Source organism: Halichondria panicea, chromosome 15 (assembly GCF_963675165.1).
Source record: "Halichondria panicea chromosome 15, odHalPani1.1, whole genome shotgun sequence".
Classification (NCBI taxonomy): Eukaryota; Metazoa; Porifera; class Demospongiae; order Suberitida; family Halichondriidae; genus Halichondria; species Halichondria panicea.
In genome coordinates this window covers 5,805,940-5,833,499 of record NC_087391.1, presented here as the reverse complement: position 1 = coordinate 5,833,499, position 27,560 = coordinate 5,805,940, and the positions used below count along the sequence as shown (strand labels likewise).

The 27,560-nt window shown below is 45.8% G+C and overlaps 6 protein-coding genes and 1 long non-coding RNA gene across 14 annotated transcripts; 2 read left to right on the top strand and 5 right to left on the bottom strand.

The window, feature by feature from the left end:
* Window positions 1-295: 295 nt before the first annotated feature.
* On the bottom strand, window positions 296-6,949 carry LOC135349344 (adenylate cyclase type 10-like). The gene is made up of 24 exons (XM_064547869.1): window positions 6,825-6,949; window positions 6,596-6,736; window positions 6,436-6,540; window positions 5,961-6,349; window positions 5,744-5,903; window positions 5,603-5,694; window positions 5,387-5,546; window positions 5,301-5,332; window positions 5,048-5,240; window positions 4,809-4,989; window positions 4,687-4,748; window positions 4,466-4,625; window positions 4,219-4,411; window positions 4,065-4,151; window positions 2,365-3,996; window positions 1,990-2,316; window positions 1,832-1,923; window positions 1,542-1,654; window positions 1,388-1,484; window positions 1,224-1,339; window positions 1,047-1,164; window positions 864-919; window positions 679-788; window positions 296-615 (listed from the first exon to the last, which is right to left on the bottom strand). Exons 1-24 carry the CDS (start codon window positions 6,865-6,867, stop codon window positions 358-360), a joined length of 4,917 nt encoding a protein of 1,638 aa, XP_064403939.1. The 5' UTR covers window positions 6,868-6,949; the 3' UTR covers window positions 296-357.
* Window positions 6,950-7,081: 132 nt separating this feature from the next.
* On the top strand, window positions 7,082-16,643 carry LOC135349346 (kielin/chordin-like protein). 2 transcript variants are annotated; one of them, XM_064547871.1, is made up of 35 exons: window positions 7,082-7,221; window positions 7,430-7,448; window positions 7,536-7,754; window positions 7,804-7,941; window positions 8,051-8,064; window positions 8,164-8,245; window positions 8,580-8,808; window positions 9,180-9,226; window positions 9,355-9,565; window positions 9,651-9,700; window positions 9,761-9,980; window positions 10,509-10,561; window positions 10,624-10,690; window positions 10,741-10,790; window positions 10,935-11,010; window positions 11,062-11,279; window positions 11,337-11,528; window positions 11,657-12,004; window positions 12,093-12,629; window positions 12,743-12,812; window positions 12,869-13,092; window positions 13,656-13,846; window positions 13,925-14,012; window positions 14,056-14,178; window positions 14,324-14,791; window positions 14,846-14,927; window positions 14,983-15,038; window positions 15,163-15,229; window positions 15,349-15,417; window positions 15,470-15,547; window positions 15,718-15,793; window positions 15,848-15,946; window positions 15,995-16,162; window positions 16,273-16,335; window positions 16,411-16,643. In XM_064547871.1, exons 1-35 carry the CDS (start codon window positions 7,210-7,212, stop codon window positions 16,480-16,482), a joined length of 4,776 nt encoding a protein of 1,591 aa, XP_064403941.1. In that variant the 5' UTR covers window positions 7,082-7,209; the 3' UTR covers window positions 16,483-16,643. The 2 variants fall into 2 exon arrangements, with proteins under 2 accessions (XP_064403941.1, XP_064403940.1); XM_064547870.1 differs by having other exon boundaries at window positions 7,186-7,221; window positions 7,355-7,448.
* On the bottom strand, window positions 16,627-18,542 carry LOC135349351 (ADP-dependent glucokinase-like). Its single transcript, XM_064547878.1, has 2 exons — window positions 18,118-18,542; window positions 16,627-17,846 (listed from the first exon to the last, which is right to left on the bottom strand). The coding sequence occupies exons 1-2, from the start codon at window positions 18,435-18,437 to the stop codon at window positions 16,751-16,753; spliced, it is 1,416 nt and encodes a 471-aa protein (XP_064403948.1). The 5' UTR covers window positions 18,438-18,542; the 3' UTR covers window positions 16,627-16,750.
* Window positions 18,543-18,905: 363 nt separating this feature from the next.
* Window positions 18,906-20,093, bottom strand: LOC135349359 (uncharacterized). The gene is made up of 2 exons (XR_010398900.1): window positions 20,037-20,093; window positions 18,906-19,984 (listed from the first exon to the last, which is right to left on the bottom strand). It is a non-coding gene; the product is annotated as an uncharacterized LOC135349359 (long non-coding RNA).
* A 117-nt stretch (window positions 20,094-20,210) lies between these two features.
* LOC135349353 (rRNA methyltransferase 2, mitochondrial-like) lies at window positions 20,211-24,872 on the top strand. Of its 7 annotated transcripts, none has more exons than XM_064547884.1 (11): window positions 20,211-20,507; window positions 20,563-20,670; window positions 20,720-20,827; window positions 21,217-21,346; window positions 21,535-21,564; window positions 21,749-21,863; window positions 22,454-22,508; window positions 22,741-22,834; window positions 22,897-23,481; window positions 23,585-23,911; window positions 24,251-24,872. In XM_064547884.1, exons 1-9 carry the CDS (start codon window positions 20,505-20,507, stop codon window positions 23,010-23,012), a joined length of 759 nt encoding a protein of 252 aa, XP_064403954.1. In that variant the 5' UTR covers window positions 20,211-20,504; the 3' UTR covers window positions 23,013-23,481; window positions 23,585-23,911; window positions 24,251-24,872. The 7 variants fall into 7 exon arrangements, with proteins under 7 accessions (XP_064403954.1, XP_064403956.1, XP_064403957.1 ...); XM_064547886.1 differs by lacking the exon at window positions 20,211-20,507 and having other exon boundaries at window positions 20,514-20,670; window positions 21,217-21,256; window positions 21,290-21,346; XM_064547887.1 differs by lacking the exons at window positions 20,211-20,507; window positions 21,535-21,564 and having other exon boundaries at window positions 20,514-20,670; window positions 21,217-21,256; window positions 21,290-21,346.
* LOC135349355 (uncharacterized) lies at window positions 24,838-26,350 on the bottom strand. The gene is made up of 5 exons (XM_064547888.1): window positions 26,171-26,350; window positions 26,026-26,101; window positions 25,845-25,943; window positions 25,441-25,644; window positions 24,838-25,180 (listed from the first exon to the last, which is right to left on the bottom strand). Exons 1-5 carry the CDS (start codon window positions 26,270-26,272, stop codon window positions 24,957-24,959), a joined length of 705 nt encoding a protein of 234 aa, XP_064403958.1. The 5' UTR covers window positions 26,273-26,350; the 3' UTR covers window positions 24,838-24,956.
* Window positions 26,351-26,371: 21 nt separating this feature from the next.
* On the bottom strand, window positions 26,372-27,535 carry LOC135349357 (uncharacterized). Its single transcript, XM_064547891.1, has 5 exons — window positions 27,306-27,535; window positions 27,170-27,251; window positions 27,046-27,123; window positions 26,786-26,986; window positions 26,372-26,677 (listed from the first exon to the last, which is right to left on the bottom strand). Exons 1-5 carry the CDS (start codon window positions 27,468-27,470, stop codon window positions 26,445-26,447), a joined length of 759 nt encoding a protein of 252 aa, XP_064403961.1. The 5' UTR covers window positions 27,471-27,535; the 3' UTR covers window positions 26,372-26,444.
* Between the last annotated feature and the right edge of the window lie 25 nt (window positions 27,536-27,560).

Here is a 27,560-nt window from a genome sequence, read left to right as displayed (position 1 = left end):
GCACTATCCTTCGTAAGTAGGTTGCAGGACACTACAGTCACACAGTCACTACAGTCACTACAATCACACAGTCACACAGCAAGCACCCTAAGACTTTCGCTAGCGCATTCAGCCAGGAAAGAAGCCAACAAGAAATGGAAAGGTTCTGAAACTAATGAACAACACTAACTAACTAACTAACTAACTACATTAACTGCTTGTTGTGTGCTGACCATTTTTCTGCTTTCAAGTTACTATTATTTTTTATCATCATTCCGATGCTGTTGTGGTACGTATATTTTACAGAAATTGAGTTGCAAAAAATTAATTATAATTATAATCGTACAAAAAACGCATGCCGTTAAAATAAAATATCTCTCACTGTAAAACATAGACAATGTCAGTTTTCTGGCTCTCACTTGTACCGGAACCACTGAACCATAATTCCTGACAAGCTCGGGCCCATTCATAATCAAACACACACCCGCTCCTGTTCCCCTCAGCAATGGCGGCTGCCACTAACCTCCTGGCCTCTCTTAGTCGGTTCTGACAATAGCTCTTGTAGCCACTGAGCAGCAGCTGTCTTGTCTTGAACACCACAAACTTATTACACAGCTTCTTCAGTTTTTTCATAGGCTGTGTACGTGTGATTGATTATTGTAGGTGATGGTAATTCAGTAGATTCAATCATAGGCACACCTTTGCTGGTATTGTAGCAGTATCTTCATTGTGAAGGACTAGTAGACACTCGACGTACCTCGCTAGTGCTCTCACAGCAAGAAAAGTCTCATATTCACTCAGAAACAGGCCTGCATTATAAGGAAGGGTACATGTATGTAAGGGGCCATCTGTATAGGGGATATGTGATTGTCACACACTCACACCTTGTGCCACTGTTTGGTAGCGCTCCGCTGAAGACTTGTTGCCTTGCCTAGCATGCCTGCACAAACCGATACATTATTATAAGTAAAAGACTTTCATCTCTCCAATTAGCAATGCATGGGAATAGATTAGACTATAGTTATGGCACAACATTCAATAACTGAATGTATCATTATACCACCCACCACAGAGCTAGACAGGAGACTAAAAAGAAACGTTCAGTGTCATCGAAATGGTAAATATCCTCCTCACAACAGGTCTCAGCTGCAGTTACCAATGTCTTGGCATCCTCCATACCAATACCTGCACGCACAGTGGTACCACACTCATCACTGTATTAGTGGTCTAGTGGTATAGCTTACCAAACTCTAAGAGGGCATCAAATTCACAGCAATCATGTAAAGCTTGTGCTCTTAAGTCGTCTGCTTCAGCGGCAAGCTCGTTGAGTTGCTTCAAGCTCTCCCTGCATTCTGTTATCCTGGGGGAGGAGGGGTGGGCAAGATATAATGATGAGATGCATGCTTACATGAAAGCGCTCATTTGTGTGTAGAGTAGTAGCGGTAGAGAAAGGAGTTGCATGGACACATCGTGCATCTTGCTGGTCATCCGATAGCTGGCAGAACCTGGGAGCCATGCATGAAGAAACATGTTGTAGAGCACTCATTTAATAATCAACATACCCAATTCCAGGGCTTCCTCGATGTTTCCCTGACATAGCCTGAGGTTAAGCCCCACACACAACAGGTGAGTGTACGTGTGCATATCCTCCATCCCCAGCTGAACACCAGAGCAACTATACAGGGAGTGGGCGCATGTACACACACACACACACACACACACACACACACACACACACACACACACACACACACACACACACACACACACACACACACACACACACACACACACACACACACACACACCGGGTAATGTGTATTGTGAGGACATAGAAGAGGAGTTGACTTACTGTGTCATGGCTGCTCCCAGATAAGAGGTAGCAAGGTTCTTGTAGTTGAAATGCTGGCAACACTCAATCATTGTAGCATAGGCTTCAATCAACTACAGTATAATATTATACACATGCACATGCACGGTCATAATAATTATTATAATTATTCCACACACCTCATGATTGTCCTGCTGGGCCTCCTCCACTGCATTCAGTTGTTTGAGTGCCAGCATCAGAGTCTTCATGTTCTTATGCTGAAGGTGGTAGACATGGATAACGTGTACCATGCATCGAGCTTGGTCTAGAAACATATCAGAGTCACGGCCAGACTTCTTCCCAATGAACCTAGCAGGGAACTTGCGATGCAGGTATTGTTTGAAGGCATGGTAGCCAAGAACTAAAGCTGATTTCACTGCACCGTTTGGCAGCTTGGCATGTAGCAGTGTAAGAGCAATCTCAAAGTGAGGCAAACACTCTTCTATTTCACCACTCTGAAACAGTGCCTGCAAACAAAACAAAACAATTAATTAATAATTATGACTTAAACATACCTGTGCAATCAAGCTCTCTAGTCTCGCATATGCAGAGTCTGAAATTATATCTCGTCCATATTTGTCCACCATATCGTTCTTGGCCTCATAGAGTAGAGAGAGTGCTTCCATGTTGCTGAACATATCCACTGCTGCAGCCCCAGCTTGTATGAGGTAGTGCAGAGCCTTGGGGATATTACCAGCTGCCCTCCAATGGTGGACAAGTTGTGGGTACACTCTGGCCAGTACTTTATCACATTGGCAGTTTTCCATGTTGATATCAAATAGATCGTCAGTACAAATGCTCTCAACTCTAACCCTTTGCATTTTCGATTGTCCTGACTCTGATGTGCTATCAGCAGCAGTAGCTGTCCCAGTGTCCACTACTCTCAGCACTGGTGGTGGTAGAGACTCTACTGTACTGGCAGAATCCATCGAAGAAGATCTACTCAGAATACTTCCATTTCTGGTGCCTCGTCTTTTCATCTTGTTTCTCATACTAGCTGCCCCAAGAAAAGCTCGTCCTCTACCACTACCAACCGATGCCTTCGATTTCTTTGTTTTCACATCAAATAAAGCTCTGCTACCCCCTGCAATGAAACCACCTCCCCCACAGTTGGTACATTTGTGAGCTTGGTTCTCGAGAAATACAGCAGCAGATTCGTGCAGTGCTTTCCTCTGAGTCTCAGTCCAGAGTGCATAAGCCGTCTCTTGAAGGTAGGTGTGAACAAACTGCAGGAGATGGCACTCGTCTAGGGGAGGGTGTACTGTGATGTGATGTCTGGAGCTAGAGGATGGTTTGACATGAAAGTAGCCTCTATGGAGACAAGGACAGTCTAAGTTAGGGTCATCTAGAGGAAGGTGGAGTCCTGATCTTGTGTCAATGTCCGTGTGCATGTTGCGAACTTGAGCAGCAGCTGCACACTCAATCATGCCTGCTTCAGTGAGAGCGTTGAGTGATTGATGAAACACTACTGGATTGCTATTAGGGACTATAGCTCCAAGCATAGGCTTACTGAAGGTGGTACCAATCACAGAGGCACACTTGAGAGACATTTGTCCAGGAGGAGAGAGTCGATCAATGCGTGTGAGTGCCATACCAGTCACGGAATCAGGTATGGGTATATCGCCGATACTGAGGCCCTCACTTAGCTGTGCTGTACTACTGCAGCGTCTTTGCTTGTCCTTTATTACCACCCTACGTGGTGGTGCCTGATGATTCAGATCCACACCAGATAAACTCTCATTATCTTCATCCTCTTCTGTTATGACATCACCTGTTTCGATAATCTCTAAATAGTTCATTTCTAGCATTGTTTCAACGAGTTCCTCCAACCACAATGGAACACCGTGGCTACGTTTGCGTATAATGTTTTGCATTTGTACAGGAAGTTCATCAACTTTGAGCAAATGACAGGCAAGAGTTATCATATCCTCCAGTTTTAGACCCTCCAGCTTCACGACCTTTGTGTGAGGATGGTTTAATATCTCCATCATAGCCGAATGCTTCTCTTTGAATCTCTCAAGTGGAGGGGTTGTCATGACGAGGATAGCGTTAGGGTCGAGGGCAAGGTCAAGAAGAAACGACCAAGAGTCATGATCAATCCAGTGGGCGTCGTCAATACCAAACACACACGGCTTGGTTAGCGCTTCCTGTCAAAAATAAAAACAAAACTGTATAAGCTTACACAGTAGCTAGAGACATGCACATGCTAGGGTACCTGGTGTACAATAGAGTAGAGTAGCTTGTGTCTAGCTACAGTCCTCTCATCGTGAGTCATGTGTGACGTGAGGTGGGTCTGTGGAAACTGTACACACAGAGTGTGCATGCAGTCAATATGCACACACAGATGTATAAGGGCTATATAGAGGTACCTTCATGATTAGGATGTCGTTGAGAAGAGGTAGCATGAGCCTCATGTCATCGTCTGTAATGTGTTGCAAAAGCAGCTGCTCTCTCTCATGAATATTCTTGCAACTGTCTAACTCCAGTAGACGTGTAATGAGCGTCTTCACAGTGAAGAATGGAGTGTTCTTCTCCACCAAACCTCCGATACCAGACACAATCCTGCACAACAACAATCAACTATAATATATCATGTATACCAGAAATATTGGTTACCTGAATCCCATGTGGGCAGCCTTGGCTTTCATGGCTCTGAGGATCTTAGTTTTCCCCATACCCCCACCACCAGTGAGTACGATGACACCAGGATCTCGTGGTGTGTGCTCTGAGACGTGCATTAGCTCTTCCAGAAACACAGCCATCTCTTTCTCTCGTCCTGTGTGTGTGTGGGCGTGTGTGTGTGGGGGGGGTGAACGTTAACTGTTGGGAGTACTCACCAATTATATTTTGATGGTCAGTTGGCAAGTGCATATCAGTGTAGTGATGTAGAGTCTGTTTTCTGGGTGATAAGAAAACACTGCATGTGAGTACTGTAATCAGCAGAAGCCTAATTAAGTACATTTCAAGGGAGACGTTGTAGATATTCTCTGGTTTAGATATTCCCTTTAGTGTGACAGGTGGTGTCAGTGTGAGCTCAGAGTTGGGTAGGCTGGATTTAGACCGAGTGGTCTCCTCACACGTGACAGCATTGGGAAATTTCATCATAAGACGGGCGGCCATATTCACCTTCTGACCTATCACTGTACAACGTGTGTATACGTATGGACAATAATCTCCTTTACAGCATTACATATGTACCTGTATACTCGTGCCTCTGAGGGTGACCCACAACTCCACAGAATGCAACACCAGTAGTTACCCCAATAGAGAAGCACTCTAAGTCCAGCTCTCCCAATTGGTTGTAAATGTGTCTGGCTGCCCTGAGTGCACGAGTGGCCTCATCCTCGTGTTTGGCATGAGGGAGACCAAATATGCACAGGAAAGTACAGCCCTGTACACATAAGGTAATGAGTGTGTGTGCGTATGCTTGAGCAGTGCATGTGCCCCTCACCTTATCAAACATGAAGACTTTGTTCAGTGTGCCTATTGAACAAGATGTAGGTTTAGAATGGGCAATGGGAAAACGTTAATTTTCACCTTCAAATTTCTGGAGGCAGGGGTAGATGACATCAAACGAGGTCTGTAGGAGGTAGAGTGTTTCAGCTGCATCCAATGCTTTGCCAGGGTCCAGGTTAATGAATAGTACACACACTTCCCTCAGCTCAGATAGCCAGCTCACTTCATGACCATGCTCCACCTGGTACAACACAGGTCCGTCAGAAAGTGATAACCAACCAGTGATTTCGTGCATACCTTGTGTACAACTGTCTTTGAAACGAAATGCTTTATCATTTGCTGTGTTTGTTCGCTCATTTTTGGGAGGGACTCTTTCAGCTCACGACGAGCTGCAGTATTGGCATACCTCTCATTCAACAATCACTCAGCTCTACTCACAATTTAAGCCGTGATCAATTGATCCAATCCTTGCTTCATCATCAGCTCTGGAAGTAGTCTGAGCTTTATTCGAGAATGTTGACGATCTTTTCTCATTATTAAGGTTCAGTGGTAGTGTGCTCTTCTGATATTCTGCAGGCAACATGCACTGTATGTTCACCTGCGTGAAATCACACGTGATAATCATAGGAACATGTATATACTGTATAGCCCATACCTTCATGCATCCAGCTTCACCAACTGTACTAGCCAAGCAACGCTGCTTATTGCACATCTCCCAGGCAGTCTGTGACACTACAATATCTCCAGCTTTGCACTCAGACTGAGCTTGGTTTACATCATCGATGGCTTCTCCAGTGATGTCAAACGTCTTGTACTCTTTGTTGCCAATGTAATGGATCTCTACCCTCCCCACACTCACGGCTAGTTTCATCCTCAGAATGTCTCCATCAGAGCTCTCAAAGTTGTCGTAATTAACTTGCATCTGTTGACTCTCGTGCAAGATACGAGCCAGGTCACCGCTGGCTGAGAATCTACTACCCTCCCAGAATGCCAGCAATGCATCACCAGCAAACTTGAGGATGTCTCCTCCAGCATCAAGTATAGCTATATAATTTATCCCAGAATAATATTACAATTCCCATTATCAAGTATAATTATAGTCACACCCTCTTTGTGCGTACAGTGCTTACATTGGACAATCTGGCTGAGATATGAATTGAGAGTGGCAGTGAGTTGATCCATTCTCGACTTAGATCGTGCTCCACTGCAATACTTCTCACAAAGTGCAGTGAAACCTGCTCAATAGGAATAGTGATAGTATATAATAATATAGTTAAGTCATAGGTGTACCTGAAATATCAGCAAACATTACGACACCATAAGAGTGAATTGTCTGGGGGAGGGGAGCATCATGCGGTCTGCATGCAACCAGGTCTGGCACATGAGTGATCAGTTGTTCTAGTACTGGATCTACAATCTCCTCATCTACACCTGAAGGGATGTGCAATAATGGAGGCGAAACAAAGATTGTGATGCATATTGTAACTGATAGCTAGATCTACTAGCTAGTAATTTTTACTTGATTCTTGTAGTTGGGTCACCAATGGTGGTGGTAGCTCCATAGTCTTCCTTAGCCTGTTGTCAGCCTAAGAGAAGGTTGGTGTTGCAATGAGCTCCACCTTGTAGTTAGCTTGTAGCTTACTAGCAACCCACGCGTCGTTAACTATGCTGCGCATGCGCAACACAACTACAACAATTGAAATGAAGGGAAAGGTCGTCAATAAAACAAACTGTTTACTAGTAATTATTGTTTTTACAGCTCTGTTAGAGACAAATCGGCACTTTGGATTTGTGTGGAGGAGGAGCCCCACCCCCTTGCTGACACACGTTGTTTACTGGGACAAGAAAGCCTTTCAAGACTATCATATCATATCCATATCTAGTTGGTAGCTGAGCTGACAGCCATGAAGACAAAGGTGAGGATATGTACCAGGCCTATGTCTATTGCTACCATCAATGTTGCTACCATCAATGTTATGTCTAATTTTAATCTGAATATAAATATAAATTCAAAGCTAGGTGGTATTTAATACAACCTGTTTTATGCAGAATGTAGACTTAAGGTAGCTACTTCTATCATTGCGACGTGCTATGTGAGACATGCTTTGCTCTATTCTGCTGCAGGTTTTTGTCTCCATTCTTGGTGAGTGCTGTCTGCATTCATGCAGGCTTGTCAACTAACAACTTGCATGTGGTCTGTTTACGAGTACCTTCCCTCCCCTATATGCAGCGCTCCTTGCACTGGGACAAGCTCAGGACACTACCCCAACGTGTCCACAAGTAGACTGTCCTCCTGGGACTCCTATATATAACTGCTTGCTGGATCCATGCAGGACTGCACGCTGCCCCCTCTACCCTGAGGCCACCTGTTGTTCCAACTACTGCGGTGGCTGCAATTATAACTTTACCACTTCTACCACTGAAGATGTCACCGCCAGGTGTGCTCAGAGTAAGTGGTTTAGTTCCAATAACTTCATTGATACCACCATTCCTGGCAGGTGCACAGTGCCCTCTCCCTGACTTGACTACCACATGTGAGAGGCCAGAGTACAGCTGCAGAGCTGACACTGACTGCACTAACTCCCAGGTCTGCTGTAGCATGAACAGAGCCTGTGGTACCGCCTGTCAGGACCCAGGTAACATGGCTACCATACTAGGCAACAATGCAATGACTGACTGTTAAGGCGAAATATATATAAACACATTGTGTGATAGAATTGACTGCTTGTGTTTTCTCCCTTGCAGTGGACATGTGTGCAGTAAGTCCAAAAACTGGTTGAGAGAGATAAGTTATTTCTGTTAATTTAAAACAATCCATCAAAAATACCTCTAAGTATTCACCACTGCATGTCCTTCAGACAATTGGCTGTGCTCTACCCCTCTGCCTGCCTGGGTACACTCCAGTGACCCCTGAGGGCGAATGCTGTCCAGTGTGCAGACGTGAGTGTGTGTGGGAGTGTGGTTGACTTACAGGCAGTGTTCCCGTTGTTATGTTGTTCGGTGTTTTGTTTGACATGTTCAACAACAGCCGGACACATATGGTGTGGCTGATATGATAATGCAATCATGAGACAGCACCTGCTAATAAAATTCATGGTTTGAATTACCTCATGTGATCCGTATTAGGTTCTTATTACATTGCAGTCACACTATATGGACATTGTTGGTACAGTCACACTATATGGATATTGTTGGTACTGCCTTTGTATATTCACAGCTAGGCTTCACATACTAGTGTGTTCTCACACATTTAGCCCCTCCCCCTCCCCTCCAGCTACTCTGACCTGCCCTGCCCCCTCTGCTGATCTACCCCTCACCTCACTATCTGGATCATGCCCTCAGACTTGCAGTGAGGACGTTCCCTGTACCTTGAATCATATGTGCTGTCAGATAGACAGCTGCTCTGGTACTGTGTGTGTGCCACCTGTGTCGGGCTGTACACTGGAGGAAGGCATGATCGTTCCAGAGGGGACCATCACTAACCCTGACAGCTGCACTGTATGGTGAGCAGGAAGACTATATCTATATATTAGGGTGTGTGTGCTCCTAGCAGGTGGTGGTGTGTGTGGGTGTGTACTGTGTGTGCTCCTAGCAGGTGGTGGTGTGTGTGGGTGTGTACTGTGTGTGCTCCTAGCAGGTGGTGGTGTGTGTGGGTGTGTACTGTGTGTGCTCCTAGCAGGTGGTGGTGTGTGTGGGTGTGTACTGTGTGTGCTCCTAGCAGGTGGTGGTGTGTGTGGGTGTGTACTGTGTGTGCTCCTAGCAGGTGGTGGTGTGTGTGTGAGTGTGTCACAGTTGTGTGTGTAGCAGGAATTGTTGTTGATTGATATTCAAGACTGATATCATTCGATTGCTCTTTGTTTTGTATATTGTACAGCACGTGTCTTCGCAACGGGACAATCTCTTGTGAAAGAACTTGCATCAGTAAGCCAGCTGTGCAGTGTGGTATCTATAGAACACTGTTTCATTTCGTTTCTATACCCTGACCTCCACACCCACACACACACACACCCCCCTACCCCCACCCACACACACACACCCCACACACACAGGAGAGTGCCCTGATCCCTCTAGCCTGGGCTCTGACTCGGCGGGGATATGTGCCTTCACGTGTCAGATTGACTCTGACTGCTCTCAAGATTCCTATTGCTGTGAGAACAACTGTGGGGGTACCGTGTGTTCGACCCTTGACCTCATGTGTCAGACACGCACTGGTAACCTCTTGAACTCTGGGGAGACATTCATGGATGACTGCAATACTTGGTGAGAGCAGCCATAGCAGTGCACATTGTGTTTGTGTTATACAGTTAGCATATTTAGCATAACTCAATTACACAATGTTCTGCAGCACTTGTGGGGACGATGGTTCTATAAGCTGCACTGAAATATTTTGCCCCGGTAAGTCCCGCCCGCCACCTCCTACCCCCCACCATGCATGCCTCACCCTACCTCCCACAGAGCGAGGTTGCCCCGCCCCCAGTGGCTCTATACCCCAGAACATGTCATGTGACTCTCAGGAGGATTGTAGGTGTTCTGATCGTCAACGCTGCTGCCCATTGTATAATGATTGTGATCTTGTGTTGTCTTGCGTACAACTTGTTGTTATCTGTCGTCATGACGATGGGACCACCGTCCGAGCTGGAGAATCTTACTCTCCTCCCAACCTGTGTCAGACTTGGTAAGCCTTCACTAGTCATGGGAGGTCAAAGGTTATATGATGTGCTAGTGTATATATAGTGACATGCACTTGTTCCCTGCATGTAGCTCTTGCAGTGGTGATCGTGTATATATAGTGACATGCACTTGTTCCCTGCATGTAGCTCTTGCAGTGATCGTGTATATATAGTGACATGCACTTGTTCCCTGCATGTAGCTCTTGCAGTGGTGATCGTGTATATATAGTGACATGCACTTGTTCCCTGCATGTAGCTCTTGCAGTGGTGATCGTGTATATATAGTGACATGCACTTGTTCCCTGCATGTAGCTCTTGCAGTGATCGTGTATATATAGTGACATGCACTTGTTCCCTGCATGTAGCTCTTGCAGTGGTGATCGTGTATATATAGTGACATGCACTTGTTCCCTGCATGTAGCTCTTGCAGTGGTGATCGTGTATATATAGTGACATGCACTTGTTCCCTGCATGTAGCTCTTGCAGTGGTGATCGTGTATATATAGTGACATGCACTTGTTCCCTGCATGTAGCTCTTGCAGTGGTGATGGACTGCTGACTTGTGTACGGAGGGATGGCTGTGACGGTGAGTCATCATTGCCATAGTAACGAGGCTTGGTGTGCTAGTGTGTGTGTCCGTGTGTACAGGTTGCACTATGGGAGATGTAGTGTATGCACTCAACCATACAGTGCCATCCACTGACTGCAACACTTGGTAAGCTCCAGCCATGTATACCCACCGTGTCATGTCATGTCTCCTTACAGCACCTGTGGGGAGAATGGTAACATCATCTGCACACAGATTGACTGTGAACGTGAGCTTTATATTGGTTACTTATAGAGCACTTCTTGTGGCATACCAATAATTATATAGCCTTAATTGTTATTAGGCTGTTTATTTTTACGTATATAATAATAACCATTTTTGTGTGGTCAGTGATGTTTGTACCTGTGTATAGAGTTCTGTGAGGGTCCTAATGATCGAATGATTGCTATTGGAGATAGCTTCGAGTCTCCTGATGGATGCAGTACATGGTAACTAGCTGTGGTATTCATACACCACTGCATCACACCTCTCCCACACAGCACCTGCACTGAGCAGAGAACGATAGCCTGCACTTATCGCTACTGTCCTGACCGTTGCTTCCAGCCTATTGATGTGGGCGACTGTGATGCTGTGGTTCCTCGCTATTGGTACGATCAGACACGCAGAGTGTGCTCTCAGTTTGACTGGGGTGGTTGTGATGGAAACAGGAACAACTTTGAGAACATTGGAGACTGCCTCAGAGCTTGCAACAGCACGAGTGAGTGTGGGTGGTGGTGGGGAGGTATCTTGTATGAAGTGACTCTTCTCTATGTAGGCACATGTCTGGCTACTATCTATCCTAATGATCAGGAGCCCCTCTGCTTGATTGCCCCTCAACAACGATGGACCTTCAACCTTGAGCTTGGTCTATGTACTGATGTTGGGTACATTCCATGTCAGAGCAGTGAGGGCTACAATATATACCAGACAGAGGAGGAGTGCAACAGGGTCTGTGTAGGGGGAGAACGTAAGGAATGAGGATACTCATAGTGTACTTTTCGTGGTTGTGTATCACTACCCCCCACACACTACCCCCCACACACTACTCCCCACACACTGCCCCCCATACATCACCCCACACACTGCCCCCCACAGCTGAAGGCGAGTGCCCCCCTGATGTGCCTATTGTGCGGTGCATTGCTGACCCCTGTGTCGTTAGCTCTTGTCCTAACATTCCTAACGTCAAGTGCGAGTCCAACTATTGTGGAGGCTGCAATGCTGTCTTCTATGATGCTGAAGGCAATGATGTCACCGCTGGTTGTGTTGATGGCCCAACCTGTGACGATGGCAGTGCATTAGCTTTATGCTTCACCAACCCTTGTGATGTCTCCAGATGTCCCAGCTTCCCTGATGCTGTCTGTCAAGCCAACTATTGCGGTGGTTGTAACGCCTGGTACTTCAATGGAACAGATCGTGCCAATGTCACTGACATGTGTGGAACAAGTAAGTCTCCATAGCAACAATAATACATAATTACGAGGATGGCTAAAGTTCCTTTCATTGTATAATTGGATCCACCATGCACGCACAGATCGCCCCACTCCCCTGGAGTTCCTCCAGTGTCCAATCCCTGACAGTGATGTTATTGGTACTTGCGTACAGTCATGTAGGAGTCATGATAACTGCACTGGAGGGAGTCTCTGCTGCTCTAATGGCTGTGGACGAACCTGTCAAGTGGCAGACTCCATTCCCTATTATCCTCTACCCTCCACATGTCCCGTTACCTCGGCAACTGACTTCCTCGGCACTTGTGTTATTAGTGATGATTCTTGTACTGCTGATGATGATTGTTCAGACGATGGAGAGGTGTGTTGTCGTAGTGGGTGTGGTCGAACATGCCAGGGGACGGTCCAACCCACCAGGCCTTGTCTGGCTGTATTAGATGCCATTGATGCTGCTCTATCTGGTTCTGCTAGCCATCCATTAGGCCTGTTCCTACCTGACTGTTTTGTTGATGGCAGCTTTGCCCCCACTCAATGTCACGGCTCCTTCTGTTGGTGTGTGGACACTAATACTGGATTGCCCACGTCCCCCCGGAGTCCCATTGGAACCATGCCGTCTTGCATCAGTGAGTGATGATTGTAACATGTCATCATACGCACGTACTACATGTGTGGTGTACATGTAGCTAGTTCCATTTCAATAGTGATATCAATATCAATAATGTGTTTGTGTGCGCAGCGTGTCCCTACGAGGGCTCCACCTACTATCCTGGACAATCCTTCCCAGCCTCTGATGGTTGCAACACATGGTCAGTCCTGGACACACTATATAGTAGCGTGGTTACCCCCCCTCTTCCCTATACAGCTGGTGTGGTGATAATGGAGGAGTGTCCTGCACTAGGATTGGTTGTGAGGAACCCACTCGCTGTAGTGCAGAGCCTGACACTGGTCCATGTCGTGGGTCTAACCCCGCCTACTATTATGACCCCCTGGATGCCACCTGTAAGAGGTTCACCTGGGGAGGATGTGGAGGCAATGACAACAAGTATAAGACAGTGAGGGACTGTCTGCGATCATGCAAACCAGATAGTGAGTGCTACTCTAGTAGAGGGGGTGTAGTTGACAAGCATGCAGCCATAACTTTATAGTATCGTTGATCTAATTTCAACAGTTTTATGATTTTCTGAAAGCTTATGAAGAGACATTCAAACTAAACTTTGGCTGGGGTCATTAATTTTATCATTTTTCGCCCTGTGCATGCATGGTATTAAATTTTGGCCAAAATTGTACATTGATATACCATTTCATTCTGAGCTTTCAGCTAATCACAAATCGTTGAAATTGAACCCACGGAAATCGAGTTATGGCGACTGAAAGAGTCCCCAAACCATTATACACAGAGGAGCATGGTAGCTGTAGAACTTTGGTTGCCTATAATTAACTTGATAGAATTGTCCAATTTCCAAACTAAAACGTACTTTTTATACTATAATAATGTTTTTTTTGTTGGGACTTTATCAGGCTCATTATCCATCGGCTATAGACCTGTTTTTCAGAGCTAACTTTGATAGGCTGTGTTAGAAACGTCCAATTTCAGTAGCTGTGCTGTACATGTCTCCCATTTACCCTATCATAATCTATATCCCCTGCAGGCCTCTGTCTGCTACCAACTGACACTGGTATGTGTCGGGCTTATATACCATCTTATTTCTTCAATGCCACGAGCGGACGCTGTGAGCAGTTTGGGTATGGTGGTTGTGATGGTAACGAGAACCGCTTCCAGAATGGTTCAGAGTGTGTGGACAGATGCAGTCCTGGTGGGGATTACGTGGATGAGTGTCTGGTGAGTGGGATGTAGTAGCCTGTGTTGATAGGTTCATTGAAGGATAATTCTTTGATAAAATCTACTCTCTTCCTCTAGGGCATTAGCTGTCCCGCGATAGCGTGCCCCCAGGGTTCAGAGTTCGTGTCTGATGGCTCGTGCTGCGGAGGAACCTGCTCTGATATTGGTGAGTTGTCAACATCTCCTCATTCTTTGTTACCTCCCCACAGAGTGCGAGGATGATGAGAAGATGTGTAGAGATGGATCAGGGTGTGTGAGTGAGGAGAGGATCTGTGATGTCTTCCAGGACTGTGAGGACGGCTCTGATGAGAGGGACTGCCCCGAACCACCATGTACGCCACTGCATTATAGCCAGGGGCTAAATTGATATAAGTTTGTACATTATGCCTTCTTCCCCACTTATCCTATGGCCCAGTATTGACCTATTGTATGCATTGCTTGTGGCCATGCACTGCCTGATAGTTGAACCCCACTCAGCTGACTGTGATGGTGGGTTCGAGTGTGGCACCGGGGAGTGTCTGCCTGCCAACTTCCGCTGTGACGACTATATTGACTGCCGGGACCGCTCTGATGAGCAGGGCTGCAATACCCTACCCCCCAACACCCAGTATATCTCAGAGACCCCTCGTGAGTGCCCCCCCATCACTGACCGCCTGGTGGACTGTGAGGAAGATAGCTGCTCTACTAACAGAGACTGCAGTGATGATGGCCTGTGTTGTCCTACTAGCTGTGGATCTAACCAGTGTACACGTGGTCGACCCATCACTCCACTCTGTCAGGCATTGAGACGAACACGTGTGGGTGTGGCCGACACGACCTTTGTACCCGAGTGTGATAGCGATGGAACCTTTGCCCCTGTCCAATGCTACAATGAATACTGTTGGTGTGTGGATATTCACGATGGTTATCCTGTCACAGTGGGAGCCCGGGAAAGGCCCACTTGCGGTAAGACCACACCCACTTATAATTATAGTGACACATAATTATAATAATTAATAGGCTGTCAGTTGAGAGATGACGATCGATCGAGTTTGATACCATTTGGTGATACATACCCGGACAGAGACGGATGCAACAGTTGGTGGGTCAATAGCTAGTGTGTGTGTGTACGGAATATTATATTCTTGTTTCCATAGTTTCTGCACGCCAGGATGGCCTCGTGAGGAGTATTGCACTAATGACCGTTGTCCAAGTAAGTGTACCAGCTAACTTTGATAGGCCATAACTTGTGTTGCGAATGTCCGATTTCCCACTGCATGTATTCAGTAGCTACTTGATAGTACTACAATATGTCACATGACCTGTACACGTTACAGCCGGGTGCTCCATCAATGCTATGAGGGTGGAGCATGGAGGAGTGTTTGATGATGAATGCATCAGATGGTGAGTATTAGATGGTGTGTGTGTGTGGGTGGTGTGTGTGTGGGTGTGGGTAGTGTGGGTGGTGTGGGTGTGTGTGTGGGTGGTGTGGGTGTGTTTATTAAGGTTCTTCTCACTCACAGCAAGTGTTCATTTGGAGCTCTCAACTGCACAAGAAAGGACTGCTCTTCCACAGCACCTATTAGACAACCGTATGTTATTGTCATGAATACAGATAGTCTAATGATGATTGTGTTGTCACAGAACCACAGTGAGGATGCCCTTCAACGGAGACTTTGACAGCATAGTGACTGATGACAATGCTAAGGAGGAGCTACAACGGTTAGTGAGGCATAATCATAGCATCACTATTGAGCTACAGAATGCTTGATTTTTGGTGAAGTTATGACCTCCCGAAAGCAGCTTTCCAAACTGTTTGCTTATCAGAACAACACGCTAGGCTATAGGCTGTATAGAGTGTTACACAAGTCATGATCTCCTCTGTCACGCAGTGAAGTGACTCGAACACTGCTTCTCATGTACAAGGATACACTCAACCTCAAGCAAGAGCAGATCACTGAAGTAACGGTGGGTATGCTGTAGTGGCTCTGATACAGTGAGAGATTGTTGCCTTGGTTACAGGTGGAGAAGGGCAGTGTCATCATCATTGTAGAGTTATCTGATTCCTCCGACACAAGCAACGCTAACCTGACCGTCTTGCTGAGTCAGCTAGAACAAGACGTAAGTGTCTACATTAAACCGCATCCAATTTACCCCCCCCCCCCACAGTTTGGCAGTGATGCCATAGTGATCAGGTTTGGTAGCAGTGTCCTGCAGCCCTCTGGTGATATAGTGGTGGCAGAGAGGAGTGGTGTGGTTGAGTTTGCTCCGTGGATCATTGCTGTGATTGTAGTTGCTCTGGTACTGACTGTTGTGGCTATCGTGGCCATCATCATGGTGAGTCCATTACCTTGCTGTGGGTGTGTGTAGCTATTGTCTGTGTGCGGTGTACATGTGTTGTCTATGGTTGTTGCTGTGTGTGTGTTGACTCCCTCCCTCGTCTGTAGACTGTGGTGGTGTGCTGTAAGAACAAGAAGGCAGGCAAGGGTTCAGGGTACGACGTCAGCACGGTGAGTGTACAGCTAGAGAGGTCCTTAAAATAATCCATGAGCACCGCATGTATATAATCTAACCCCTCCTCCCAGAATGACTACGACTCGAGGGTGGCCTACACTAAGAATGCCTCATATGAGACTGTCAAGGTGCCCCTGGACTAACAGCCTGTCCAGTGATGAACATTAATATACTCTGAGTAGTTAATTATACAGCTGCTGCACATTATTTTAACACTTTTATATTATGTATGTATCCCCCACACAATAAGGTTTTTATAATGTTTTTATAATTCATTGTCGGCTTAGTATGATTGAAACAACTTTACATGTACATAATTAATGGTAGATTGTCTTTACATAAAAACACAAAGTACTAGCTATAGATCAAGGTCACTGAAGCAGCACTAACACAACAGTCCACAGAGTGTCCTCACACTTGTAGAGCCAGGCCTGCGGCGGACACATTGTCCCCTCCTCCACCAGTCTGCAACACCTTGGTACACACCAGGTTAGGAGCCACACAGATACGACCCAGTGCCTCGTTCCAACAGGAGATAGGGGCAGAGTCAATAAACGGCATCCTCTGTGCATTCGTGTCCCTACTAACAGAGAATGAATCATCCATTATCAACCGAGCGTTCCTTGTGTTAATCCTAGGGGACTTGCACACATGTCTGTTAGCTGTGAGTGATGCCTTAGCAATGGCAGCGTGCATGCTCCTCCAGGTTGAGTGTTTGGTGACGAGGAGAGCTTGGAAGGCTAGGGTGTGGACGTGAATACGCGACACAGTTCTAGTATTACGAGATTGTCTCTGTGATAGCAGGTTGAGTAGATGTCTGGTCTGATCCAGGGCGGTGGCTACTCTAGGATAGGGGTCTGCTACCGTGGTGATATTACCAGCCTCTATAAAGTAACACAGATTGGCTAGTTCTTGTTCGTTCATTCCCAGAGAATCAGCATAGGGGATAATATACTCAACCAGTTCGTCCATCAGTCGGTGTTCTGTGAAGGAGGCCATTTCAAAATGTATTTTAGTGTTCTTTGGTAGCCTTGCCAACACTTTAGACAGCTGTTTGAGTTTGGCTGTGCGGATGTCAGGATCATATGGAGAATTATCGAGCATCTGCAGACCACCAATAATCACTAGCGTAGGGTTAAAGTCCTCCAAAGAAGCCACAAAAGAGTCTAACGAGTCTAACATCATGTTGGAGTAGTCGCTATGGACAATGTAACGATTTGCTCTGGGGGAAACGTATTTTCCCCACTCACTACCAAGATCGTATTCTAGTAGCAGATGAACATCGTCTCTCAAAGCTTGTGATGCATTGCCAGCAACTTTGATTGATTTGTGCAACATCTTGACTGTGTCTTCCTTCATGACAGATCCTAGTAGGACCTTCCATCCCTCCAGGGCCAACCGGTGAGCCATGACCGGGGCATTCCCTCCAATAGCCAGGGAAGTGGAGGGGAGGGACTTGGCTGCATCCACCCAGCTCTGGAAGAGAGCACGATCACTCACAAACCGTCTGCAGGGTATGACAAATGAGTTAGTACCAGCACAATCGTATGTTAATAGGCCACTAGTGAATCCTTGTAAAGTAACGTTGAGTTCTAATAATGCAATCTTGACACGTCTACATGCGTTATTATTATTAGATATTAGAGGTTGCTAAGCACTCCTGACGTTTATCATATAAACCATGTACAGCTATGAGGTGAATATGCGTGTGAGTACGTGTGGTATAAACACAATACACTATTATTGACATGTATAGACAATACACACAATCCACTCACTCCGCAGCAGCTCCATATTGGAAGAAATAAGCGAATCCCTCAGCTAGCTCGTTCTCATTGGAGACAGTATCGTAGTGGGCTGGCCTCTGGGGAGGTTGTATCTCTAACGCTCCCAGGACCTCCAAACCATCGCTAACCACATCGACACAGGACCCAAAACCAATAGCAACACGGTGAGTGGCATGACTGACTTCTCTGAAGGTCTCCTCTCTGAGCAGACCGTTCAGGACACGCTCAATGTCGGCAGCATTGTAGTCGGTGTGCTGGATGCGGTAGGCCAGGACCAGGAACAACAGAGAGACTAAACACTGCCCGTACATCTTTGTCTGCTATCTGAGCTCCACTTGCATATCCCGTGTCTTCAACAGAGCTTCTGTTTAGCCGGCCAGACTATAATAAATGTTAGCTGGAGTGTTTGTAGGCGGGGCTGCTCAACCTGCTCAACCAGCCCCTTGCTTCCTCCTTTATGTGGGTGGGCCATCATACCAAACAAGGATCTGCCCCAGCCTAGCCAGATATAACTGCTTCTTGAAGGTCTATATATATACTGTGATTGTACTGTACTGCACTGTGTGCGTGGATCAGCGCAGCTTCTCTACCAGTTACTGTCAACCAAAGGTATGCCATAAGACTGCATGCATTAAACTATGTGTGTGTGTGCAAGCTTTCTACATTTCTACATGCAAGCCTGATACATGGATACAAGCTATATATCTGTACTGATTGTAATATTTTAAGCAACTGACTTCCCTTTATTCTATCTCTCCTTCCCTACCCAGGTTCTGTGATTGCAATGGCGTACCAACAACAGCCTGGGCCCCCTGGCTATTCCCCGTATGCCCAGCAGCCACAACAAGGCTACCCCCCACAACAACAAGGCTACCCCCAGCCGCAGCAGGGGTACCAACCAGGACCCGGCTATGCCCCCCAGGCTCAACAGCAGACCAGCAACAACGTGGTGGTCGTGCAATCACAGCCCTCAGCGGTTAGTTTGTTTGTTTGTTTGTGGGAGTGCTTCTTTTGTTGGTCTTACAGTTAGCGTTGTATGGGGGAGAGTGTTCGTGTGTACTGAAGCAATAATTTCAGGCTTTAACTGTTTATGATAACAAGTGTTTGTGTTTGTGATTACTAGTGTAATGATGATGTGTATAGGTGGCTGGCTGTGTTGGTGGAACTGAAACTGTTTCCCAAACCTTTCTACTTGTTTACTTTCAAAGTGGTCTTAAAATCAGCACCTTTAGATTAGAACTTGCAATACTTATACATTAACTTTTAGCTGAGCATATGGCAGCTTGGCTTGGCAGCTGTGTTTGACCCTAACCTTTTGTGTGTGCAGGAATCACTAAGGGGAGTATAGTACACAATGATAGGAGTAATGAATACTGGTTACCTGGTTGTAGACGCTAATCATATCATACATGTGTCTGTGCTTACTTCCTATTACATGTACATAGTTGATGTGCATTAAATTGTAGATAATAATTTCTTAGTCTAAACATTTTTCAAGAGGTAGCTATTTGGAAGTGCACTGCAATCACGATATCTCTGGGTAGGGCATAAATAGTGATAGCTTTGGGACAGAATAGGTGTGGCTTAGTGGTTAGGGTGGTGGCTTAGTAGATCACTTTGATTCCCTCTTAGGGGACTCTTCATTTCTTTACAAATAATTTCCCTAAATTTCATAACTCCTGTTAAGTACCGTTTGACGACCCAACTTGCCTTTTTAGGTTCTGTCTTTATTTTACTCTTCTCAGATCTGCACTAGAATTATTTTTGTAGAATCAGATGTGGCATTATTGGCTCTTCTAAAGTGCAGGTTAACAATCTAATTGTGGTTTTGCTGTTGGCAATTCTCTGTGCAAATACACTGCAATCGTGACCATTGTGTATATACCCACAATCACATGACCTCCCCTCACCTGTAATCATGACCATTATGTATATACCCACAATCACATGACCTCCCCTCACCTGCAGATCCACACGACGGTGGTACAGCAAGACTCTACCAACCATCTCCTCCATTTCATCATCTGCCTCTTCTGTCCTTGGTGGATCTTTGTCTGGATGCTAGTGTGCTGTATCCAAGGCTGCTAGGGCGACTGTTACTAGCCAGCACGTATTGAACTATAACTATAACATTGTCAGTAATGATTGAGTGTGAACAATGGTTGTGTATTATTGCCTGTCAGTCCTCCACTTCATTTTGTACATAATTATAGCACTTTGTGTAAGCTAAATAATTATGTTTGTCCTATTGCAAAATGCGCATGCGCAGTAGTATGCACATTCCATGCCGAATTTTCTCTTAACAATTTATGAATTGAAAATTCGAAAGATCGTTGCAGTAAAAAGTAGTATTCAGGCATGAGCCCCAACTCTCCAGAATGGTGTGTTCCTTTATTATGTGATTACTGTATACCACAACACACATAACACATGAAGACATTAGTGCACTGGAGACTAGAGTTACTGAAGCATCTACGAGGACCACTGCTTGGCACGAGAGCTAAAGGAACAAGCTCCAACAAATGGCTGCACCGACAACAGAAGGTGAGGTCTCTCTCTGATCACTGTGTTGCTATGCACTGTTGCTATGCAGGATCCGCTGGTAAAGAGGGCAGTTGTGGAGCAGTATCGTTGTCGGAGTGCCTACAAACTGATTGAACTGGACGATAAGTTCCGCTTCCTAAACAAAGGAGCTGTAGTGGTGAGATTCTACCCTAGCCAGCAGAGCCACTGTCAGTATGTGTTCCACACTAACCAGTGAAGCCCCCAGCTGTAGTGGTGAGATCCTACCCTAGCCAGCAGAGCCACTGTCAGTATGTGTTCCACACTAACCAGTGAAGCCCCCAGCTGTGGTGGTGAGATCCTACCCTAGCCAGCAGAGCCACTGTCAGTATGTGTTCCACACTAACCAGTGAAGCCCCCACTCCCCCCCCCCCAACTCTCCCCTTTTCTTTCCCACTATATCCGGTGTCTTCCAGTGTTGTGTCTCCCAGCACCCACCCACTCACTATTATTAGGTGTTTGTGTTTGCTGATATGCAGTGAATCCCCTGCACTAGTGAAGCATGATGGTAGGAAGTGTCTGCTGCAGGTTGACTGTGGTGCTAGCCCTGGGGCATGGTCCCAGGTGGCAGCTCAGAGGGTTGACTGTGGTGCTAGCCCTGGGGCATGGTCCCAGGTGGCAGCTCAGAGGGTGACCACCACCTCAACCAACACTCAAGGTGGGTGGGAATGCTTCCTCTAATGTTTTGCTTGAGGTTGAATCTGAAACTCTATTATAGCCCTTACATACATTAGTTAGTGGTGGGCTGAGGCCTGGTAAGTGTGTCTGTGTGTGCTGCTGGTGCCTCTAATTGTGGTCATGTGTGTGGGTGGGGTACTGATAGTTACCTAGCAACACTCTATATAGGTGGGATGGTGGTGGCTCTGGACATTCAAGGTCAGTGAGTGCATCCTGATGGCTTGTGTGCATCCCATTAATGTATTGTGGTTCCTAAGAACTTGAGATAACATTGTTGTTATTGAATGAGGTTGTTGAGTGGTTTGATTATTTAATTGAGCAATTTGTCTCGAGAGCATTTGTACATACCCCCCACTGTGCCCTCCCTACCCCCCCCCCATAGAGATTGCTGATCTGCCTGGGGTGCTGGTGATGGGTGGCAGTGATGTGACTGACCCTCTAGTACAAGAGAGAGTGAGAGAGCTGTTGGGACGTCGAGGGGCTGATGTGGTTATGAGGTCTGCATGTATAGTAGAGCTCAGTGACTTCTTGTTCTACTTACACAAGGTTTGCAGAATCTTTGCAACAGTACTCTGCAAAGCTTTTAAGAGCCAATGTACTCTGTGGTTTATAGATAGAATATTTTGCCGAGCGTCGATCACTTCACAAAAATAAAAAACCTTATACTGGCACTGGTATGAGTATGACACAAGTCCCTGCCAGAACGCAATAGTTAGACGCAATATGGGTCACTCGTTCGCAAAAGTTTTTCATGTGCGAAATAAAAGTATAAAAAACGGGGATATATAGCCACAGCCAAAACAAACTATAGCATACTCAGCAGGTGGCATTGTTATCGTAAGTAGCTCAACATCTCTGCATCTACAGTAAGCACGCAGAACACTATTCAATACTAATTATTACATCAGTGGTATCTTATAGCCTCTCACCACATTGCTAGTACAATGTCTATATTATTATGTTATTATGCTACTCCACAGTGTACACTAGCTCTTAATTTGCACAGCACTTGCTGCAAACATTCTGCAAACCTCTGTACTAGTATATATACACATATACTGCATAACAGTGTGCTTGCTTGCTGCAGTGACATGGCTCCTAATGCCTCTGGTATACGTGAGATGGATCACCAGAAGATCATGGTATGTACTGCTACATATGGTGTGAGGTGTATATGGTGACCTGGTTAGGGTACCCACACATACATGTCTACTGGCTAGCTTAATAGTGTTTGTGTGTGTCCTCCCTCCATTGGCTGCTTGGCAGGTCCTCAATCAAGCTGTAATTAATCTAATGCCCAACCTGGCAATGTGTGTACTCATCTTGACTACCTCTTGTTGTTGAGTTGACCTCTCACATTTCTCATCTCTACAGCAACTAGCTGAGTCAGCACTGGCCTTATCCCACTCTGTTCTAAAGGAGGGCGGCGTGTTCCTCTGCAAGTTATGGCAGGGGCCTCTAGCTAATGGTGCGTGCATACTCTGCTTTAGTTGGCTCTGGATTTTAATGGGTTTTCCACACTATTTTCAGTGTTTAGAAGTCGGTTGAAAGCTAACTTCAGCTTTACTAAGGAGTGCCGGTTACAGTCAACTCGACAAAGCTCCTCTGAACTTTTTATTTATGCTGAACAATATCATAGCACCTAACTTCACTAGCAAAACCCTTCTTATCCCTTCTCACTGTTTCGTTGAAAGTTATTTATTGTGTACACATGATTTGTGAGTGTTACCGCTGTCACAGTGTGTTTAGTTGCCAACATCTCAGTATGCATAATTATGTGGCATCCGTACTCTGCACGCTTGCCACAAAAGGATTCAAAACCATATAAGGTTTGTGGATATGAGGTCAGCCTATTCCATTACCACTTGTTCTTGCAGTTCAAAGCATCTCTGTGAGTTGAGCAAAGGCTGTTGCTCTATCAGCTCTAGCAAAGCAGAATCATTACATATGCAGTGTAGCTTATAATTTCTTTATTGCTATATAGATCTAGTAAGTTTGTAGCTACTCTACTACTGTTCTTTAGGTGAGCTGACATGTCGTTGAGACTGCCTCTGTGCTGCTGGATATTGTCGGTGCTACTGGGAGGTCCATGCCTGAGCACTGTTCTTGCACAAGGTAAACTATAGCTAGCTACAGCCTGCACTACAGTACTGTGGCTAGTTGTGAGTCTGACATATGGAGGCAATTATTCACAAGCTATTGTTTTCTATACTTGCAGATACAACAAATACCAGCAACACTAGTACCACTGCGACCATCACCCCCACACCCTCCACACTCCCCACACCTTCCACATCCACCCCCACACTCCCCACACCCTCCACATCCACCCCCTCACTACCAGCCTCGGACCTAACAGCGTGCAGTACTCCTGTACCCCAGCTGTGTACACCATCACTCACTACACTTGTCACTGGCATCATCGTACTAGTAGCCCTACTGGTCATCTCTCTCGTGAGCTGTACTGTACTCTTACTCGTTGTCTGCTTGATATGCTGTAGGAGGAAAACTAGAGAAACTGAGATTAAGAAATACGTGTTTGAAGGTTAGCCAAAACTCTTCTCAGTCCAATGCATGTGTGTGCGTACCTATGTATGACTATATATAGTTTGCTGCCTGCAGAGTATAAATGTGATTGCCCATGTTTGCCAGTCACTATAGTCCATAGCTAGACACCTAACAACAGGTGTCCCTATGTGCTGCCTTGAAGCCACAGTAGCACTCAGGGTATGGGCTGCCAACACTTGCCCACAGCTTCCTTATCCCACAAGACTTCTCTGAAGTCATACATTGTAATGTTTACCTTACTTAAGTGCTGACAAGCATATGCAATTACATGTTTGTTGATGTGTGGTGTTTGCATAACTCTCCCCTGTATATACAGAGGGTGTTCAACCTCCTGAGTTGTGGGTGGACCCTGAGGAAATGCAGGAGAAGACTAATGAGTCCACCAACGTGTGGGAGGAGGCTACCACATTCACCCCCTCCCCTCACTCCAAGAACACCTCTATGCCATTTCCTGATGCAGTTAATGGGAACGGAAACATTCAGTCTGTATGCGATAATGGGAATGGAATTTTGCACTCTAATGGAAAAGAAACTATTCAACCTGTGCCAGTAGCGCCAGTTAAAGTGAAGAAGATCTCTCGATTCCGGCCAAAGAGAATAGCTCCACCACCTCCGAAAATGAGCAAACGAAAGAAGCTTCGACGTAACAAGTGTGAGGATGACAGTGTGGTTTATGCAGTGCCCTCCCCCTTTTGCAAGCCGGTGGGCGGGGCCAAGAACGGAGGCTATGATGTACCCAGAAAGAGCAAGTGGCGTATACCACACATCTACAAGGCTATTGACGTGTCAAAGGTCAACCAACCCAGCCCTTACGCAGACTTGGTCGTCAAACAATAAATTTAATCATATGCACTTAAACTTTTATCTTATTTTTATTTCTCATGTTGTTATACGTAACTTGCGTTGATAAAACCAACAAATTTTTGTCAAACTTTGAATTACATACAGTGAATTATGATATGCCACAAAAAAATGATTGCACAGAAAAAAGATTTTAAGTGAGATACTTAGTTACTTCTTCTTTAGTCAGTTCTAGCATTGGCCACATCAGAGTAGAGCTGTGCACTGGCTGGCACCTGAGCACACTCTATATAAGAGTCCTCTATCACGCAGTCAGAGCAACCATCTTTGAGGATTGCAAACAGGTCTTGTAGAATGATCCAAGCCGTGTGATCAGAGAGGCCATAGCAAGGAGCGGGCAAGTAGTTCTCGTAGGGGTGGAGTAGGCGGAGTCTGTGTCGAAAACCTGTATAGGAGAGAAAAAGGAATTAAGTATTTGGGAAAATACCATGTAACTAGATCAAATTCAATTCTAAAAGCTTGGAAAGAGCTCGTTCAGATGGTATGTTTTACTCCCAAATTAGGAACGAGCCATAATTTTCTATTTTCGGGATAAGTATTTTTTATAGCCCATGGAACAGTGTTTAACACAGCATTTGCAAAAGCATCTCTCTAAGCTTGCATAACTAAGACTTGTAATAAGTGTTAATTGGAAGCTCTCCTCACCTGTACACTCGGGTAAAGAAGTGCGAATAGCCCCGTTAGGATAATCCCTCCAGTTGAACAGAGTGGCCTCTCCACAATAATAGGGATTTCTGGGAGAGCTGGAAAACTCGAAGCGATGATCACACAACACAGAGCAGTAGATGGCTGTGGGGGACCTGAGGCAAGCGTATGCACCGCGTGTGGGGGGGCTCAACACTGGACACCCTGCATGGGAAGATGGATGCATAACAATTATACTCTAATCTTGTGTATATTTCAGAAAACAAGCAATTTGGTAAGCTACTTTCCTGAGGCCATTTCAATATAAATATCAATACTAAGATAATTGTAATAGCTGTATTGACATTAGGCCTGCTTAGAACAATGTCCCGGGAAAGGGGAAAAATACTAGTAACGTAGTGTACCTGAAGGGGGTAGGGGGGCAACAGGAGTGCTTGTCTGGTTGCCAACACCAGGTGTGGGGGTGGTATTCAAGCCAGGGCAATCACAGAATCCAACATCAGCTACAGTGTGAGTGTGGGTGGTAGTGTGGGTGGGGGTGTGGGTGGTAGTGTGTGTACGTGGGTGTGGGTGGGTGGGTCTTACGCAGTATCTGGCAGAGGAAGTGTGTTCCGTTGGATGTGAGGAACTCATCTGTTGCACATGGCGGAACAGTTACGTCCTGAGGAAACAGTCACACTCAGGTACTGCATTTTCATAGCTAGATCTACTAATTATTTGTGTCATCTACCTGTTCTCCAAATGCGTCATAATCTTGATACAGGTTGTCTTCAAGACCTCCACTGAGCACAGAAGCTGCCAGGAGCACAAGTAGCTGATGTAGTGTCTGCATTATTCCATCAAGACATGCTTGCAAGTATGGAGGCTTGTCTGATGACAAGGACGCAATGCGCACGCAATCACCACTAATCCAATTTGTGGCTAAGACATCGACAGTAAACAACATTCCAATTCAGAAACAATCAAAAATGTGTTCAAAAACAATGAAACAGTTTGAGCAATGATCATGGGTTCAACTCTGGGTGATTTGGAGGTATCACTGTGGTTACGGCAGTTTTAGGACACTGAATAAAGGCATTGCTAGTGGTACAATTGATTTGGTCTTTGTCTACAAAGTCTGATAAGAGGTCACAGAATCTTGTCTTGACAGTGTCGGCTTCAGTCTGTGTGACCAGTGGACAGGGGCTAGGGAGGTAGTACTCAGCCCGATGGAGGGGACGCAGTGTGTAGCGGAAACCTGTACAAGAACTTGCAGTATTAGTGCATATTGAAGCAGCTATAGACAATTTGGTAATGCAAGGATGCAAAACATAATAGGCAAGTTACTAGTTGTATAAGCATCCACCTGAACATTGAGGAAGGTCTTTGTGGGTTGTACGAGTGAAGTCCTCCCATTGGAACCTGGTGTCCTGGCCGCAGTGGTAGGGATTGAGGGGAGTGGTGGAGAACTCGTGACTGTTGTCACACAGCACAGAGCAATGGATGACTGTGATGTTAGGTAGACACACAAAGCCACCTCCATCAGGAGGGTCAAACACAGGACACCCTGCAGCAGTGAATAATCATCATTGCAATAAGGTGGTGTACAATCGCTTTGTAGTTTACCTCCTGGTGGTTCTGGTGGGAACGTGGGAGGTTCGTCCGTGCCCACCATTGGACTAGGGCAGACACACTTCCTCTCAGCTGTGTGTGTATACTATCAGAGGGCAATGCAACTATTGACACCCACGTATTTCCTTGCAGAGAAACTCAGTTCCATTATAAGAGAGCAGCTGATTGGTGGTACACACCGGCATGATCACATCAGTCAACTGCAGAATAGAGATACTTATACCATGCACTATTCAAAGCCAACCATATCTCACATTGATGCTGAACTGTCTATCTTGCACAGCTTGCAGGATACCACTGCCAGCTCCACTCCCCTCGCCCACACCACTCTCCTCACCCACGCCACCAACTCCCACTGCAGGCAGCATCACTCTCAAGGCTGCAGCAACCAGCAAACACTGAATCAAACTTTTGCACATCTTTGATAATTAATTTTATCCTTCTTTGTTGCCACGTGGGTCTAGTAAGTTGACCTTTGACCTGATTTGAGCAAAAAAAACTAGGGGAAT